The sequence below is a fragment of the Oncorhynchus clarkii genome, chromosome 14, assembly GCF_045791955.1.
Source record: "Oncorhynchus clarkii lewisi isolate Uvic-CL-2024 chromosome 14, UVic_Ocla_1.0, whole genome shotgun sequence".
Taxonomy (NCBI): Eukaryota; Metazoa; Chordata; class Actinopteri; order Salmoniformes; family Salmonidae; genus Oncorhynchus; species Oncorhynchus clarkii.
In genome coordinates this window covers 2,189,440-2,203,270 of record NC_092160.1, presented here as the reverse complement: position 1 = coordinate 2,203,270, position 13,831 = coordinate 2,189,440, and the positions used below count along the sequence as shown (strand labels likewise).

The following is a 13,831-nucleotide window of genomic DNA, read 5'->3' as shown; positions in this document are numbered from 1 at the left end:
CAAACACTTGACGCAAAAAAAAAAAAAAAAAAATCCACAGAATTTATGAACTAGGCCTTTATTACTCTGAGAAAAATACTCCTTGGTAAGGGTTTGACTGCTGCAGGAATCTTTGCATGGGGGTTTCCTGCCATCTCTCACTGGCTAGCCGCAGGGCTGTCCCTGGCCAAAAAGCAACAAGCTGTCGCTGCTAGGTTCCCCCCCCCCCCCAAAAAAAACTACTAGCTAACTATTAGCAACCTGCAGATAATTGGTTCAAAAGTTGTTTCAAGTATGCTAACATTACCATTATTCAGCTGGTTTTCAGAGAACCCCAGATTACCTACAGAGTAAGGTTAGCTAATGTTTAACAGTTGTCCCCACTAGGGAAATACACATTTAATTAACTGTTCAATTAAAGATTTAATTGTTTGAAAAGTGAGCAAATAAAAAAAAATTAACCCCTTGTTAAAATATTACATGTACTGTTCACATTCCACAAATGCTTATTTAGATTCCCATGATTTGATTCACTGGGATTGAACTGAATCCCATCTACTAAAATAAAAGTGAATCGTTCACATGAATCAGATACAAAATATTTTTGGGGGTAGAAATGTGAAGCGGGGCATCCGTTTAACAGAAAAATATATATATTATACTGCCTAAGTATGCCTATACCTTTCATATTAAATTGATGGCTATGACCATCTTTGATGCACTATTGGCAGTAGGTACAAAGAAGAGTAACAGTTTTTATGTTAATGTTCTTGAAGAGAGCTGAAAGAAAAAGAAAATGGACTCCCATTTGTTATTTACTACACATTTAATGTACACATGTTCAAAAGGCAATACAAAAATAAAACAATGCATGAAAGATATTTAATAAATACAAAGAACTCTCTCCAGCCATGCTTATTCATCCTCCAAATCAAAGCTCAAGGCTAGGTTCAAAGTTGACACACTGGACCCTCACTCATACAAGGAATACTGTCAATAGCAGTTAAGAAATTAAAACAAAATATCATTCAATAATTGGTTGGTTGTACATAGATATATCATGTCAACTGAATTCAATCTTAGGCCATAACTTTGACTAATTTGACCTAATTCCCAACTGACTTTCACCGCAGCACGTGACTGGAAGGTTTCAGCATCTGTCCAATAAGAAACCCGAAGGTATTAGAAGTCAAAAGATATACTCTGGTTGTGCAAGTGCATTCTGATCCATCAGTGGACGGATGATTCGGTTTGAGACGGCCCGTCTTTACTGAACTATCTGGGGCATCTCGCTCCAGGCTTTGGCCTTCTTTTTGGCCAGGGCCATCCATGGGGGCTCATCCTGGACTAGGGCTGTAGGTGCGGGGTGAGCTGGGGCTCTCTTCCCCTCCTTCTCAACCACGGCAGGCTTAGAAATCTCAAGAGAACACAACACTATGGACAACGAGCAGAGAACAACATCTTTAGTGACACAATCACTCTGCATTGTCCTAAAGACACTGTAGGTGTGATAAAAGTCCTACAACCAACAATCTTACGTCATAGAAGATTAGGCATTCTCAGATACAGAACATTTTCAACAGGAACATTTTATTCGCATGTTTCTTCCACATGGGGGCAGCAGTGTATCAATCACACTCAGTATTTTGAGAGAACAATGAAAACACTTTATAAGAAAGTGATGTGTGTGGTAGCAGAGTGGGATACTGAGGAGTCAAACCTTTTACAGGAGGTCCCGGAGGCTTGGCTTGGTCTTTGTTGACAGGACTCGTCAATGTAGGAATGGAACCTTTTCTGTTCGTCTCCCCCTGGAAATAGATGGAATTAACTGCTTATTCATTCCAACATGTATAACAAAGTAAATGGCACTTACACAACTTCAGTCTCATATAAACTCTAGATATTGCATCAAAAGGTAGACCCTGTCGTGATAGCAGAATAAAAGCTAACAAGAGCTAAGGACTGGATGGATGGGTTGATTGACAAGTCAACGGTTTCTCTCTGAAACAGTGGGCTTCTCGTTAAACAAAAGAACACAAAACAATGTGCACCATCCCTACCTTCTCGGCAGGGACCTTCTCAGTAGTTTCTTCCAATGAGTTCTCTTTGAAGATTCTTTGCTTTTGTCTGGCCACTGAGATCCAGCTTGGTGATTCAGATCCCCCGCTAGATCCAACACTAGGCACTCGACCCACAGAGAGATCTGAAACAGAAGAACACAGGAGAATGTTTTCAAATGGTGCGAAATATGGTATGATTGGCCTGGTAATTTCATTTGGCATAATCTTTTTGTTTAGAGTGGAAATGTAAGAGAGGTACGAACCAAAGACAAATGCCGAAAACCATTAGCATTCAAATACAGCCAATTTGTTGATAGAAATAGTCAGTGAAGAGGCACAACAAAACCTATTCCCCCTCAGGAGCCTAAAAAGATTTGGCATGGGTCCTCAGATCCTCAAAATCGAGAGCATCCTGACTGGTTGCATCACTGCCTGATATGGCAACTGCTCAGCCTCTGACCGAAAGGCACTACAAAGTGTAGTGCGTACAGCCCAGTACCACAATGGGGCCAAGCTTCCTGCCATCCAGGACCTCTATACCAAGCGGTGTCAGAGGGAGGCCTTAACAATTGTCAACGTCTCCAGCCACCCTAGTCAGACTGTTCTCTCGGCTACCGAACGGCAAGCGGTAACGGCGCGCCAAATCTAGGTTCAAGAGGCTTCTCAACATCTTCTACCCCCAAGCCATAAGACTCCTGAACACCTAATCAAATGGCTACCCAGACTATTTGCGCACCCCCCTCTCTTTTACACCACTGCTACTCTCCGTTATCATCTATGCATAGTCACTTTCATAACTCGACCTACATGTACATATTACCTCAACTGACCGGTACCCCCCCCCCCGTATATAGTCTTGCTATTGTTATTTTACTGCTGCTCTTTAATTACTTGCTACTTTTATTTCTTATCCATATTTTTTTTAACTGCATTGTTGGCCAGGGGCTCATAAGTAAGCATGTCAATGTAAGGACTACACCGGTTGTATTCGGCGCATGTGACTAATAACATATCATTTAGAGGAATCTCTCCTTGGTGTTTATAGGTCTCTTTTTAGATATCTCAATAAGTCTGCTCTCAACAGTACTCATGGACCCGTTTCAGTGTGAATTGTTAGTCCAGCAGGAGTCCAAATCCCTAAAACATACATAGACTAAATGTTTTGTCATTTGAAGATTAGTGAGCTCAACATTGTGAAATATATATAAACAAGAGGTGGCATTGTGAGTGAAGGATAGGCCATATATATCACACGTCTGTAAACACTGACTGGTGTGATGGTGACTGAGACGGTTTTAGTACCTGGTGTTCTCTTGGGCTTGACGATACCGTCCAGCTCGGAGGGCTTTCTGAGCAGGGCAGATTTGCTTTGTGGCTGTGGTTCAGTGAGCGAGGACCTCTGTGGTTCTATGGGAAGTGAGTGTGCTGGGGATGAGGGGGGAGTTTCACTCTCTGATCCTAAGCGCAACATACCCACAGAGGTCTTCCTCAGCCTAACACCAAACGGATTCTCAGGGGTCCCTTCCTCCTGGGCTGCAGGAACGGCAGGTGGAGTGTCTTTGGAGGAATGTGTGGGTGCCGTGGTGCTCTGTGTTCTGCTGGGACAAGCAGGGACTTCAGCCACCACAGGGCTAAGTGGCTCCACTCTACTTGGGGGATCTGTTTTTGCTGTAACCCCTGCTTCCACAGCCCCAGGCACAGTGACAGAGGGGGAGGTAGCAGGGGAGGGAGATGTAGAAGGGGAGGTTGGCTCGTTGGTGTCCAACCTTTGCCAGGTGGGGGAAATTGTGAACCTTGGTCTACTCTGTTCAGAGTCACAAGATGGCTTCCCATGATCCTCTGTGGCAGTTGGTCCACTACAGGGCTCCTGGGGGCTCTGCTCTGGGCCAGAAGCTGCACTGGGACTGGTTATACTGTACTGGTCAGTCGTTACACTGGGCTCTTCCTGGTCCTGTGTGGTATGTGTGGTGGACTCAGGCTGGTCTGGGGAATCTGGAGGAGGTGTACTGCTATTTGGCAGCTGGGAGACACAGACTGGTTCCCTAACTGTTTGGTCAGGCAGCTCAGTGGGGCACTCAGGGCTCTCACAAGCTCTCTCAGTGTCTGTGTCATTGTCTGGAACCTGCTGTGCATCATCCTCCACAGAGGTTGGCGTTATATCCTCTGGCTCCAATAAGGCTGTTTGCACTGGCACCTCTGAGATTGGCTCCGTTTTTTCCTCCTCCCTCCACACATCTTTCTTTCTTTCCTCTGCCTCGTCTTGGACAACCTCCTCTGCTTCCTCTATTACCGCTTTTTCCTCTAACCCTGCTGCCTCCTCCCCATCTTCTTGTTCCTCTTTTTCCATATAAACTGAAGGAATGTCCTGATCTTCTTTTGTTAAGTATTCAGGGTTGATTTCAACTTGATCCTCCGCTCCCTCCTTTGGTTTGAAATGTTCTACCACATACTCCTCCTCAGATGCATAAGGCTCACCCTCCTCCTCTTGGGACTCTGCTGGGCAGTCAGGTCCATCACTGGGGAGACAGGCTTCTTCCTGTTGGGTTGGATCTGAAGGAAGGGACGGAGGCGCAGGCTCATCAGCCAGCTCATCCATCCAGCTCTCAGGGTCTAAACCCTTCACATTCACCTCATCGAGGGGCACAGCCTCCAGCCCCAGGACAGACGCCAGGGGACACTTGAGGGAGCGCAGCACCTCCTGGAGTAGAGAGCCACCCTCCTCAGCCACCTCACACCCATTAGGGGCTAGGAGGAAGTCATCGTAGTCTCTAGTAGGGGGCTCCAGAGAGTCCAGGGAGCCAGGCAGGGGTGCAGTCTGGGTCAGAGCTTTAGCCTGGCCTGAGAGACAGTCCTCAGAATCAGACTCATTCTGTATGGAAGGGGATGAGGAAGAGACATCCTGAGACAATTCTGGTTGGTCCCCCTGCTCATCCACCTCCTTATCTGGGGCTGATCGCTCGGCCTGCTGGGATACCACGGCCCCATCGGTCTGCTCCTTCTCGGCAGCAACAGCCTGCTCACATTTCACATCTGGAACACACAACTACGTCTGAGCAGAGCCACTATAAGCAAGTCACTACAGCATTATTATGACAACCATACTTACTCAATACCATGAAACATAATCTTGCCGATATTGCATCAATATTTTGTGTAATGCTACTGTAATAAGGATAATTTATATTACCTTCCTCCTGGTCCTCCTCCACAGATTCTGGAATCACAACACTCCGTCTTTCCTCTTGGAATGACTCTCCCTCAGCCCTGCCATCAACCCTCTGAGCAACAGAAATATGGCAGAGATGAGTCATAATGTAATCTTAATTTATCTTTAAATGAACTGTACTATTATCTGTCAAGCTTCAGTCATATCGGACACATGTTTTACAAAGATCTGGTAGACTCATGAGCCATGCAAGTTGACGGCAGGCTGGCGCGTTGTGGTTGGGCTAGATGGGCTGGACACTTGGCTCATGGGATGGATTTTTATGGGGTTCTGCTCTGGTGATCAAAGGGGACTTGTGCTGGGTATGGAATAGAAGGGGATGGGTATGTACGGTTGATGTCGGAAGTTTACATACACTTTAGGTTGGAGTCATTAAAACACATTTTTCAACCTCTCCACAAATCTCTTGTTAACAAACTATAGTTTTGGCAAGTAGGTTAGGGAATCTACTTTGTGCATGCCAAGGCCGCAGGAAAAAAAAAGTAGACTTCCACAAGTCTGGTTCATCCTTAGGAGCAATTTCCAAAACGCCTGAAGGTACCACGTTCATCTGTACAAACAATAGTACGCAAGTATAAACACCATGGGACCACGTCTTACCGCTCAGGAAGGAGACACATTGTGTAAAAGTATCTATGTCCACAGTAAAACAAGTCCTATATCGACAATCTGAAGGGCCACTCAGCAAGGAAGACACCACTGCTTCAAAACCACCATAATAAAAAGCCAGACTACGGTTTGCAAATGCACATGGGGACAAAGATCGTAGTTTTTGGAGAAATGTCCTCTGGTCTGATGAAACAAAAATAGAACCGTTTGGCCATAATGACCATCGTTATGTTTGGAGGAAAAGTCGGGAGGCTTGCAAGCCGAAGAACACCATCCTAACAATGAAGCACGGGGGTGGCAGCATCATGTTGTGGGGGTGCTTTGCTGCAGGAGGGCCTTGTGCACTTCACAAAAATAGATGGCATCATGAGGACAACATCTTAAGACATCAGTCAGGAAGTTAAAGCTTAGTCGAAAATGGGTCTTCCAAATGGACAATGGCCCCAAGCATACTTCCAAAGTTGTGGCAAAATGGCTTAAGGACAACAAAGTCAAGGTATTGGAGTGGCCATCACAAAGTCCTGACCTCAATCCTATAGAAAATGTGTGGGCAGAACTGAAAAAGTGTGTGAGAGCAAGGAGGCCTACAAACCTGACTCAGTTACACCAGCTCTGCCAGGAGGAAAGGGCCAAAATTCACCCAACTTATTGTGGGAAGCTTGTGGAAGGCTACCCAAAACATTTGACCCAAGTTTAAAGGCAATGTTACCAAATACTAATTGAATGTATGTAAACTTCTGAACCACTGGGAATGTGATGAAATAAATAAAAGCTCAAATAAATAATTCTCTAGTATTATTCTGACATTTCCCATTCTTTAAATAAAGTGGTGATCCTAACTGACCTAAAACAGATAATTTTTACTAAGATTAAATGTCAGGAATTGTGAAAAACGGAGTTTAAATGTATTTGGCTAAGTTGCATGTAAACTTCCGCCTTCAACTGTACATCTTACAGTGGTGGGTTTCCTCATCTTGGAGCAGGCCTTGTGTCGGACGGCCAGGCGGTGGCGAGCGGCGGTGTTGTCCAGGCAGCCCATTGGACTGGCAGGCTGGCTGAAGTCTACAGGCAGGGGGATCAGGGGACTGACCGATCTTGAGCCCGCCTCACAGGACATCTACACATGAGGGGAGAGAGAGAGGCCATTTTAACACAGTAAATAATATAATGATTACAACCTCAATGTCTTCAGACATCTGTCCACATGTCACATTACTCTCTGCTGAAGCCAGGTACCAGCTAAACAGATTCAAGAATGCTGAATCAAATATAGTTTATCTCCTGACACAGATTAACCATATCCTAAGATATGGGGGTGAGTTTTCTAATCAAGACAAAAGGAAAAGCTATAAGAAATGGAGAAGAGAGAGGACTGACTGTCTGTTCAGCTGGATAAACAATGTCAGGGACGCCATTATAAAGACCTCCTAGCAGCGTCGAGCGTCAGTAAAAATGTCCCAGGCAGACCAATGTCCTGGCATTTTTCTGCCTGGCTCCCACTGACATTAGCTGAACAAATACAGGCCTCCACTCTCAGTGCTCTGGAATGTAGGTAGGTTTCCTCTACTGTTTCTGACAGCAATTCCACCTCAAATGGTCCACCTCAGACTTAACAGCTTGCTTTCATACTATAAATGGATTCTTATGATAAATAGCTATTTGTCATATACAATACAGATTTTACACAAACATTTAAGCAAATAGGATTGCTGCTATTATGGGTATCAACATGTATTTGCCCTGTGTAACCAGAGACAGAGGTAGTTTCACTTATGACAACCTGTTTGTATTGTATCCAGCAGAGTGGACACACACACACACACACACACACACACACACACACACTGAATATATACAGTAAATTAATGTATTGCGTTTGTTCTATAGCCAGAGCTAGTCTTGGCAGGGCCTCCTGACTCTGAGTGGTGTAATATCCCCATTTGCAGAAGACAGCCTGACTGCCAGAGAACACCAATGGAATGCATTCAGACCACACGGCAGGACCCCACCTTCCTCTGAGTCAAACAATGCATCCTGCAGAAACAGACCAGCAGAATGAAATGCAGCTTTATTACTGTCAGGTCATCATCTTCAGCTGAAGATTTGTGGTGGGATTCTCAGTGCTGCTTGCAGCTGGGAGACAAAGCAAGTGTACTGCCATCCCTTCCCATTTCAAAAGAGGTCAAACCAAAAGCACGCTGCCATTTATGGTTCGAAAAACAATCTCTAGCTTGTTACAGCTCCGGGTCCAGCTGAAGGCATGACAAGCGAGGCAAAACACAAGCGCGTGACAACTATTTGTAATTCCGAGAATAAACAAGTGCATCTGTGTGTGTGTGCCTGCGTTATGTTTGTCATTCAGGACGAACAGTCAGAAACGACTGAAAAATCACACATGGTAAGATGGTACACCAGTTCCTATAGGACCCCCCCTCCCCCCCCCCCATATCTTCCTGTCATCCCACAAGGCAGCAGTTGGAATGCTGAGTGGAGTGATTTACTCTCTGCAGGTTTTCCATTTTATTCTGACCCTTTTTTAAACTCCTGGCTAAGTGGAAAAGATAGCTCAAGAGAAAGAAAAAAAAAAACAGTATACTATAATATATACAAAAACAATAGAAGCTACTATTGAACGTGCTATCAGAGGGCTGTGTAAGCCTTTTTAAGTCAATCAAATGCCAATTGTGGTTTTCCTTTTTTAGGACATTCCTTTCACAACTTCAGACGATTATTTGGAGTCCCTTGGCAGATTCCTTTCAATCAAATTCAATTGAGAAAAGCTTAAAAGATTCAATCAGCATTCATAGAAACTAGCCAAGTGTCTATTCATTCCAATGGTCCCATTATGTCGAGTGTGAGCGTGCCAGCTGCGATAATAACACCAACATACGTGCTGAGGCAGATACACTTCACACAGCATTATTCCACTGACTGTCTTGTTTACGTTAACTCATGAATAAGTTACAGTAATTACAATTGATCATGAGACTTTTGCCAAATCATTCAGACATAGAGGCAGAAAAGAGAAGTATCCTAAATTCTGATGTGTATAACAAACCACTGTGTACATGTATGGTGTAAATATGGCCAACAACGCATGTAGCTGCTCTGAGCCTCAGTCGCACATGGTATACATATCATTGACGTATGAAGCTCAACAATGCCTCCATCCTGACTCACTCCTATTGCTTAACACTGCATCTGACACAGAAGCTTTCATTTCTTGAAGAGTACAAGCTTCATCGGAAGACACACAGCTTTATACATCATCAAGGCAGATGTACTCCAAGACGTCAACACGTGTAATACATCTGGGGAACATTTAACCTTAAAATCAAATGACAATACAACCCAGTCATCTTGATCCATTTCTTCCACATCATACGATAGAGCCTCCTCTCTGCCTCTTTGGGCTAATGGCGCATTCTGATTGGTCATGATGGTCAAATGACAAGGAGGATCATTCAACGTGTCCACTGAATAGGAAGCACATGACTATATTAACAAAATAGCATGGAAAGCGGGATATTACCTGGTCTTCATCGCTGTCTGTTCCCTCCAGACTCAGGGAGCTGTTCCTCTGTACCAGTTTGGGAGGAGAGAGACAGGATGAGTGACAGCGCAGTTATAAAAGGGCAATAGACAGCAATAGATCTGTAGACATAAGCACGAGTCATCCTCACAGTAGCTTTCATGAAACATGAATGTGTGGTATGTGCAGGTATTGGATGTGACAGGTATCATGTGACTGCAGTCACATAGTACATGCCACACAATTATAATAGGTACTGAAGACCAGAACTAGCTACGTAGCTAATCTGGTCCAATGATTGCAAACATGAAGTTGACCCCATGAACACGATGCCAGTCCTCACTGCATAATGATGCATACCCTGTGGGACACCCCAGCCAGGACGGCGTGCAGGGTGGAGTACTCTGGTGGGCTGCAGGGAAGGCCGTCATCCTCAGACAGAGTCCCTGCGTCATCCCCCTTCACACACAGAGATGGAGGAGAGCCTAGCCGGATGGCCTGTTTCAGCTGGAGCTGCAGGACAACATACTTAGCAACCTTGATTTTGCAATGTATTAATGTAAAACTTCTACAAATATGACTTGTGTGCAGCAAGAGTACTAAAGATTGGTTTTTCGCTTTTATATCACATGTTCTGAGAGCATGCTACCCTACCTAGTGGTTACGAACTCGTCAAAGTAGAATGATAAGTGAGAGTTAAGCAACAATCGGTCCATTCTAGCTGAAAAACAGACTTTGTGTGGTGAAAGAAAGCAGTATCACAGATAGTGTCCATTCAGTGTGTGTGTGTGTGTGTGTGTGTATCTGAATGAGCTCAGCTGCTCTCAAGGAGTCTCAAGTCTGTCTCCTTCCAACAAAAGGTATTATAATCCCTATCCTTCTCCAAATGGACTTATTATAGACTGAACACCACCAGCCAAACATCTGTTATCTCCTCCATTTTAGCATGTTGTTGTGCCTAGTCAACGCTGTTGTGCATCAGACCGCTGTATGTATTAGCCTGCGCGTACACGCCGGCCCGTTGTGGCAGTCTGCCCAGAACACTCCAGGTAGTAAGACCTAAGGATGAGCCTTAGCTAGCTAGCGCCCAGTCTACCCGGCTTATGACCAGGCTGGCTAATTTTATACCCAGGTTCTACGGACAGAGTGCCAAAGCTAATACCGATTTAAGAGAGCTGAATATCAGATACTAACACAAGCCACGGAGACACATTGTTTTCACTTGTTGTGGGTGTACGATATTGGACTATAGGTACAAAATCCAGAATTACAGCCAGTCCAAGTATGGAACACAGGCTTAACTACCCACCTGTAGAGACTTGACTTTTCCATGGATGTTGTCCTGAAAGGCTCCCAGATCCTCGTTTACCTCTGACAGGGGCAAATCGGAGACAAAGACACTGTCATGTGACAGAGCCTTATTTCCCATGTAGATTTTTGACCTTGCAAAAAAAAGGAAATAGAACAATTGAGTGTGAGATTTCATGTTAAAATGACAACTCAGATAATTTGGGGCCTCATTTACAAACACTACCACAAAATGTGCAGCACCTGTTCACACAAAAGTTGGCATATATTAAAGAAATGTACTTGATGTGAGAACATGCTTAAACTCCCCACACTCCTTAGACCATATATGCACACAATTTCTGACGGTTGAAGCACTGCCTTGCCAGCAGGCAAGAAGTATTTTGTGCAAATGGGGGAAATGACATGCTTATTCATAAAATCCAAAAGACATGATGCAGTTATTGAGAAGAGCAAAAAAAGCTATTTGATCTTTGCAATAAAAATTTTTTTTTCCTGATTATCTTTTTCCATGATCAATGCAGAATAAGTTCCTCACATTTCTGACTGAAATGGTTTCATACTCCCGAAGTAGCTAATACAACAAATGAAGATCCAATTTAAATGAGAGATGGGATGAATTGTAACTACTTCACAGTAGTAAATAGATAAGCTATTTCGGATATGTTGGCTACAATAGAACGTAAAATAAAAAAATAAAAGTTGCCTACAGTAGAACAGACAGTTCACCATACAATTTCAAATGCCTCGAGTAGGCCTAGACAATGTTTCAGAATTTGCGGGCAGTGCCGCAAGTTAGGTTGGGGGAAACAGTCAATGCAAAACATTGTTAAATAAAATGTTCAGCAAACAAATTTGCCATCCATTTTTTTCCCCCTTCAGAAATAGTCACAGACCTTTGCTGAATACTACAGCGATAGTATTCTGGCAACACACCTTAACTGCTATGGCCTATTTCCAAAAGTTTCAACTTTTCAATAAGGCCGTAATTGTCACCATAAAAAAAGATCACATGAGCGTTTTCCAGGTGGCACTATAATGCTTGTTCACAATGCACAATGTTTACGACAGGTCTGATTTATAACAGGAAACACATGGATGTATGGCGTGATCAATATTTTTTGACTTACGCAGTCTTTTCAGAAATGGCACACAGACATTTAGTGTGAAACTTAGAGGTTATAAATGAGGCCCCAGGGCTCTCCCCTACGTAGCAGTCAGGCAGTGGCTGGGTCATCCATCCAATCATGTAGGAATAAATCTAATAACATTTGTAGAAAAACCTAAAGGAGCAGTAATGACAAGTCACTAGCTCTGGTAATGTCCCAAATGGAACCCTACTACCTATATGGTGCACTACTTTTGAAACGGAACACCATGGATCCTGATCAAAAGTAGTGCACTGAATGGGGAGCCATTTAGGACTCGATCCATGTCTCTGGGGAAGTTGTCTGCAGCAGGTAGCCTATGAGGCTGCATGTTTAATGAAGTAAAATTCGCTAAACTCTAAAATTAGCGGACAAGACTTGATTTATTATTCAGGTGACTAAGTGGTAGGCAGAACGTTAATTCCCAGAGGTCCACTCTATTAGAACAAATATGTGCCTTTAATGTTGTAAACATACAGAGGAGAAATTCAGTGACACATGTTTTTTGTTAAGGATGAAATTGCTTGTATTTTCTCATTTAACTGTAAGATGTAAATATTGTGTTTATTGTTCCTGAAGGCTGTTGCCATAGTGATGATCAAAAGATACATGTGAGAAAAATATAAATCTTACCCAGAGCCCTCGTCTTTCTCAGACCGGATGAGGAATGCTGGTTCAGGGGCATTGACATTGTCACTGGACTGGCTAGACTTCAACCCATTGTCCCCGGCAGGAGTTGCAGCCTCTTTTCTCTTCTTCTTAGCAAAAAAGTTCTTGAAGGTCTGGAACTTGGACTTCTTCTTGCCTACAATGAAGATAGATATCATGGTTAAACATCTCCAGTTTACAATGGGAGCTATTCCCTAACCATTTGTCTTTTCACTAGCAAACAAATAAGACTACCTAATGAAAGCTTCTAAACGAACATCTACTCCCACATGTGAGCGCAAGTAAAGTGAGAGTAATTTACTGTGTTGGTCAAAAACCCATGTACCTTTGCATTACCAAGTGAGAGGGGTAGTAAAACACTTCAACAGTCCCATTTAAAATGTAGCACCCGTTTAAAATCTCAACACCTCTAACTAAAAACTGTCCCTAACCCCAAATCTTGAGAATAATACAAGGCAGAGATCTTAACTGTTTGTTGAGGTGCAAAATCATAATACAGCACACTATTTTAGATACAATATGACATTACGCCAAAATAGCAGAAGAAGGTGAAACGGTGCAGCAGAAAGGCCAATTATCAAAGAGAAGGTCAAGTTAGTTGGATCCATACAAATGTTGCCAATATTTGAGAGGGGATGACTACAACATGAACAATCCTAGGATGGAGACCTTTAGCAGCTAGGAATACAATTGTCTGATTAAAGAGTGAAGGTTGGTAGTAGTGACTATATTTATATATAAAGCCACACAATCCTGTGGCTCACATGCTCTGGAAAACACTTGAGATCCAATTACAGACAAGGCCTTGAGCTGGCATTATCACACACTTTGAATTGGGCCATTCAGTATGGCTGAAGTCAACAAATCAAGGGAAACTCAAGTCCAGTAGGAGAGAGACTACTACAGATTTATGAATGTATATACTGTAGTAGCTGAACATGTAAGCGGAGACCAAGATATTTTGTGCAGAGTTTGATTTTTGAACAGGCCAAATTTGGGCTTAGATGGGAAGATGGTACACAAACAGTCAGACACAAGAAACTCTCCCACTAAATATTCTCATTGATCTAGTGAGCACTGCCGTACCTAACAACTAATTACTCTCCTTCAGTTGATGTTAATTCTATTACAAACTGTAACCCTTTGGAAGAGGCATGGCCAAGACCCTTCTAATTCCACGGACATATTACACACGGGGCTTCTATCTTGACTGCAGCTTAACCCCCTCCCCCTGACTATCAGGGTACGCCACATTATCCCCTGGCACGCCGCCTGGCCGGCACACCTCCAGCCATTGACA

At 43.5% G+C, this 13,831-nt stretch overlaps 1 protein-coding gene across 6 annotated transcripts in view; it reads right to left on the bottom strand.

The window, feature by feature from the left end:
- Positions 1 to 786: 786 nt before the first annotated feature.
- Positions 787 to 13,831, bottom strand: part of LOC139366118 (CRACD-like protein) — a 33,856-nt gene continuing 20,811 nt past the window's right edge. For 3 of the 6 annotated variants that reach the window (XM_071103232.1, XM_071103231.1, XM_071103230.1), the window contains 10 exons: positions 12,496 to 12,667; positions 10,716 to 10,848; positions 9,767 to 9,919; positions 9,407 to 9,454; positions 6,830 to 6,991; positions 5,227 to 5,317; positions 3,342 to 5,069; positions 2,040 to 2,182; positions 1,700 to 1,787; positions 787 to 1,413 (listed from right to left, as the gene is read on the bottom strand). In XM_071103232.1, coding sequence (XP_070959333.1) covers positions 1,247 to 1,413; positions 1,700 to 1,787; positions 2,040 to 2,182; positions 3,342 to 5,069; positions 5,227 to 5,317; positions 6,830 to 6,991; positions 9,407 to 9,454; positions 9,767 to 9,919; positions 10,716 to 10,848; positions 12,496 to 12,667 — 2,885 coding nt within the window. In that variant the 3' untranslated portion in view covers positions 787 to 1,246. The remainder of the gene's footprint in view (positions 1,414 to 1,699; positions 1,788 to 2,039; positions 2,183 to 3,341; positions 5,070 to 5,226; positions 5,318 to 6,829; positions 6,992 to 9,406; positions 9,455 to 9,766; positions 9,920 to 10,715; positions 10,849 to 12,495; positions 12,668 to 13,831) is intronic. The other 3 variants (XM_071103235.1, XM_071103234.1, XM_071103233.1) reach the window with 1 other exon arrangement.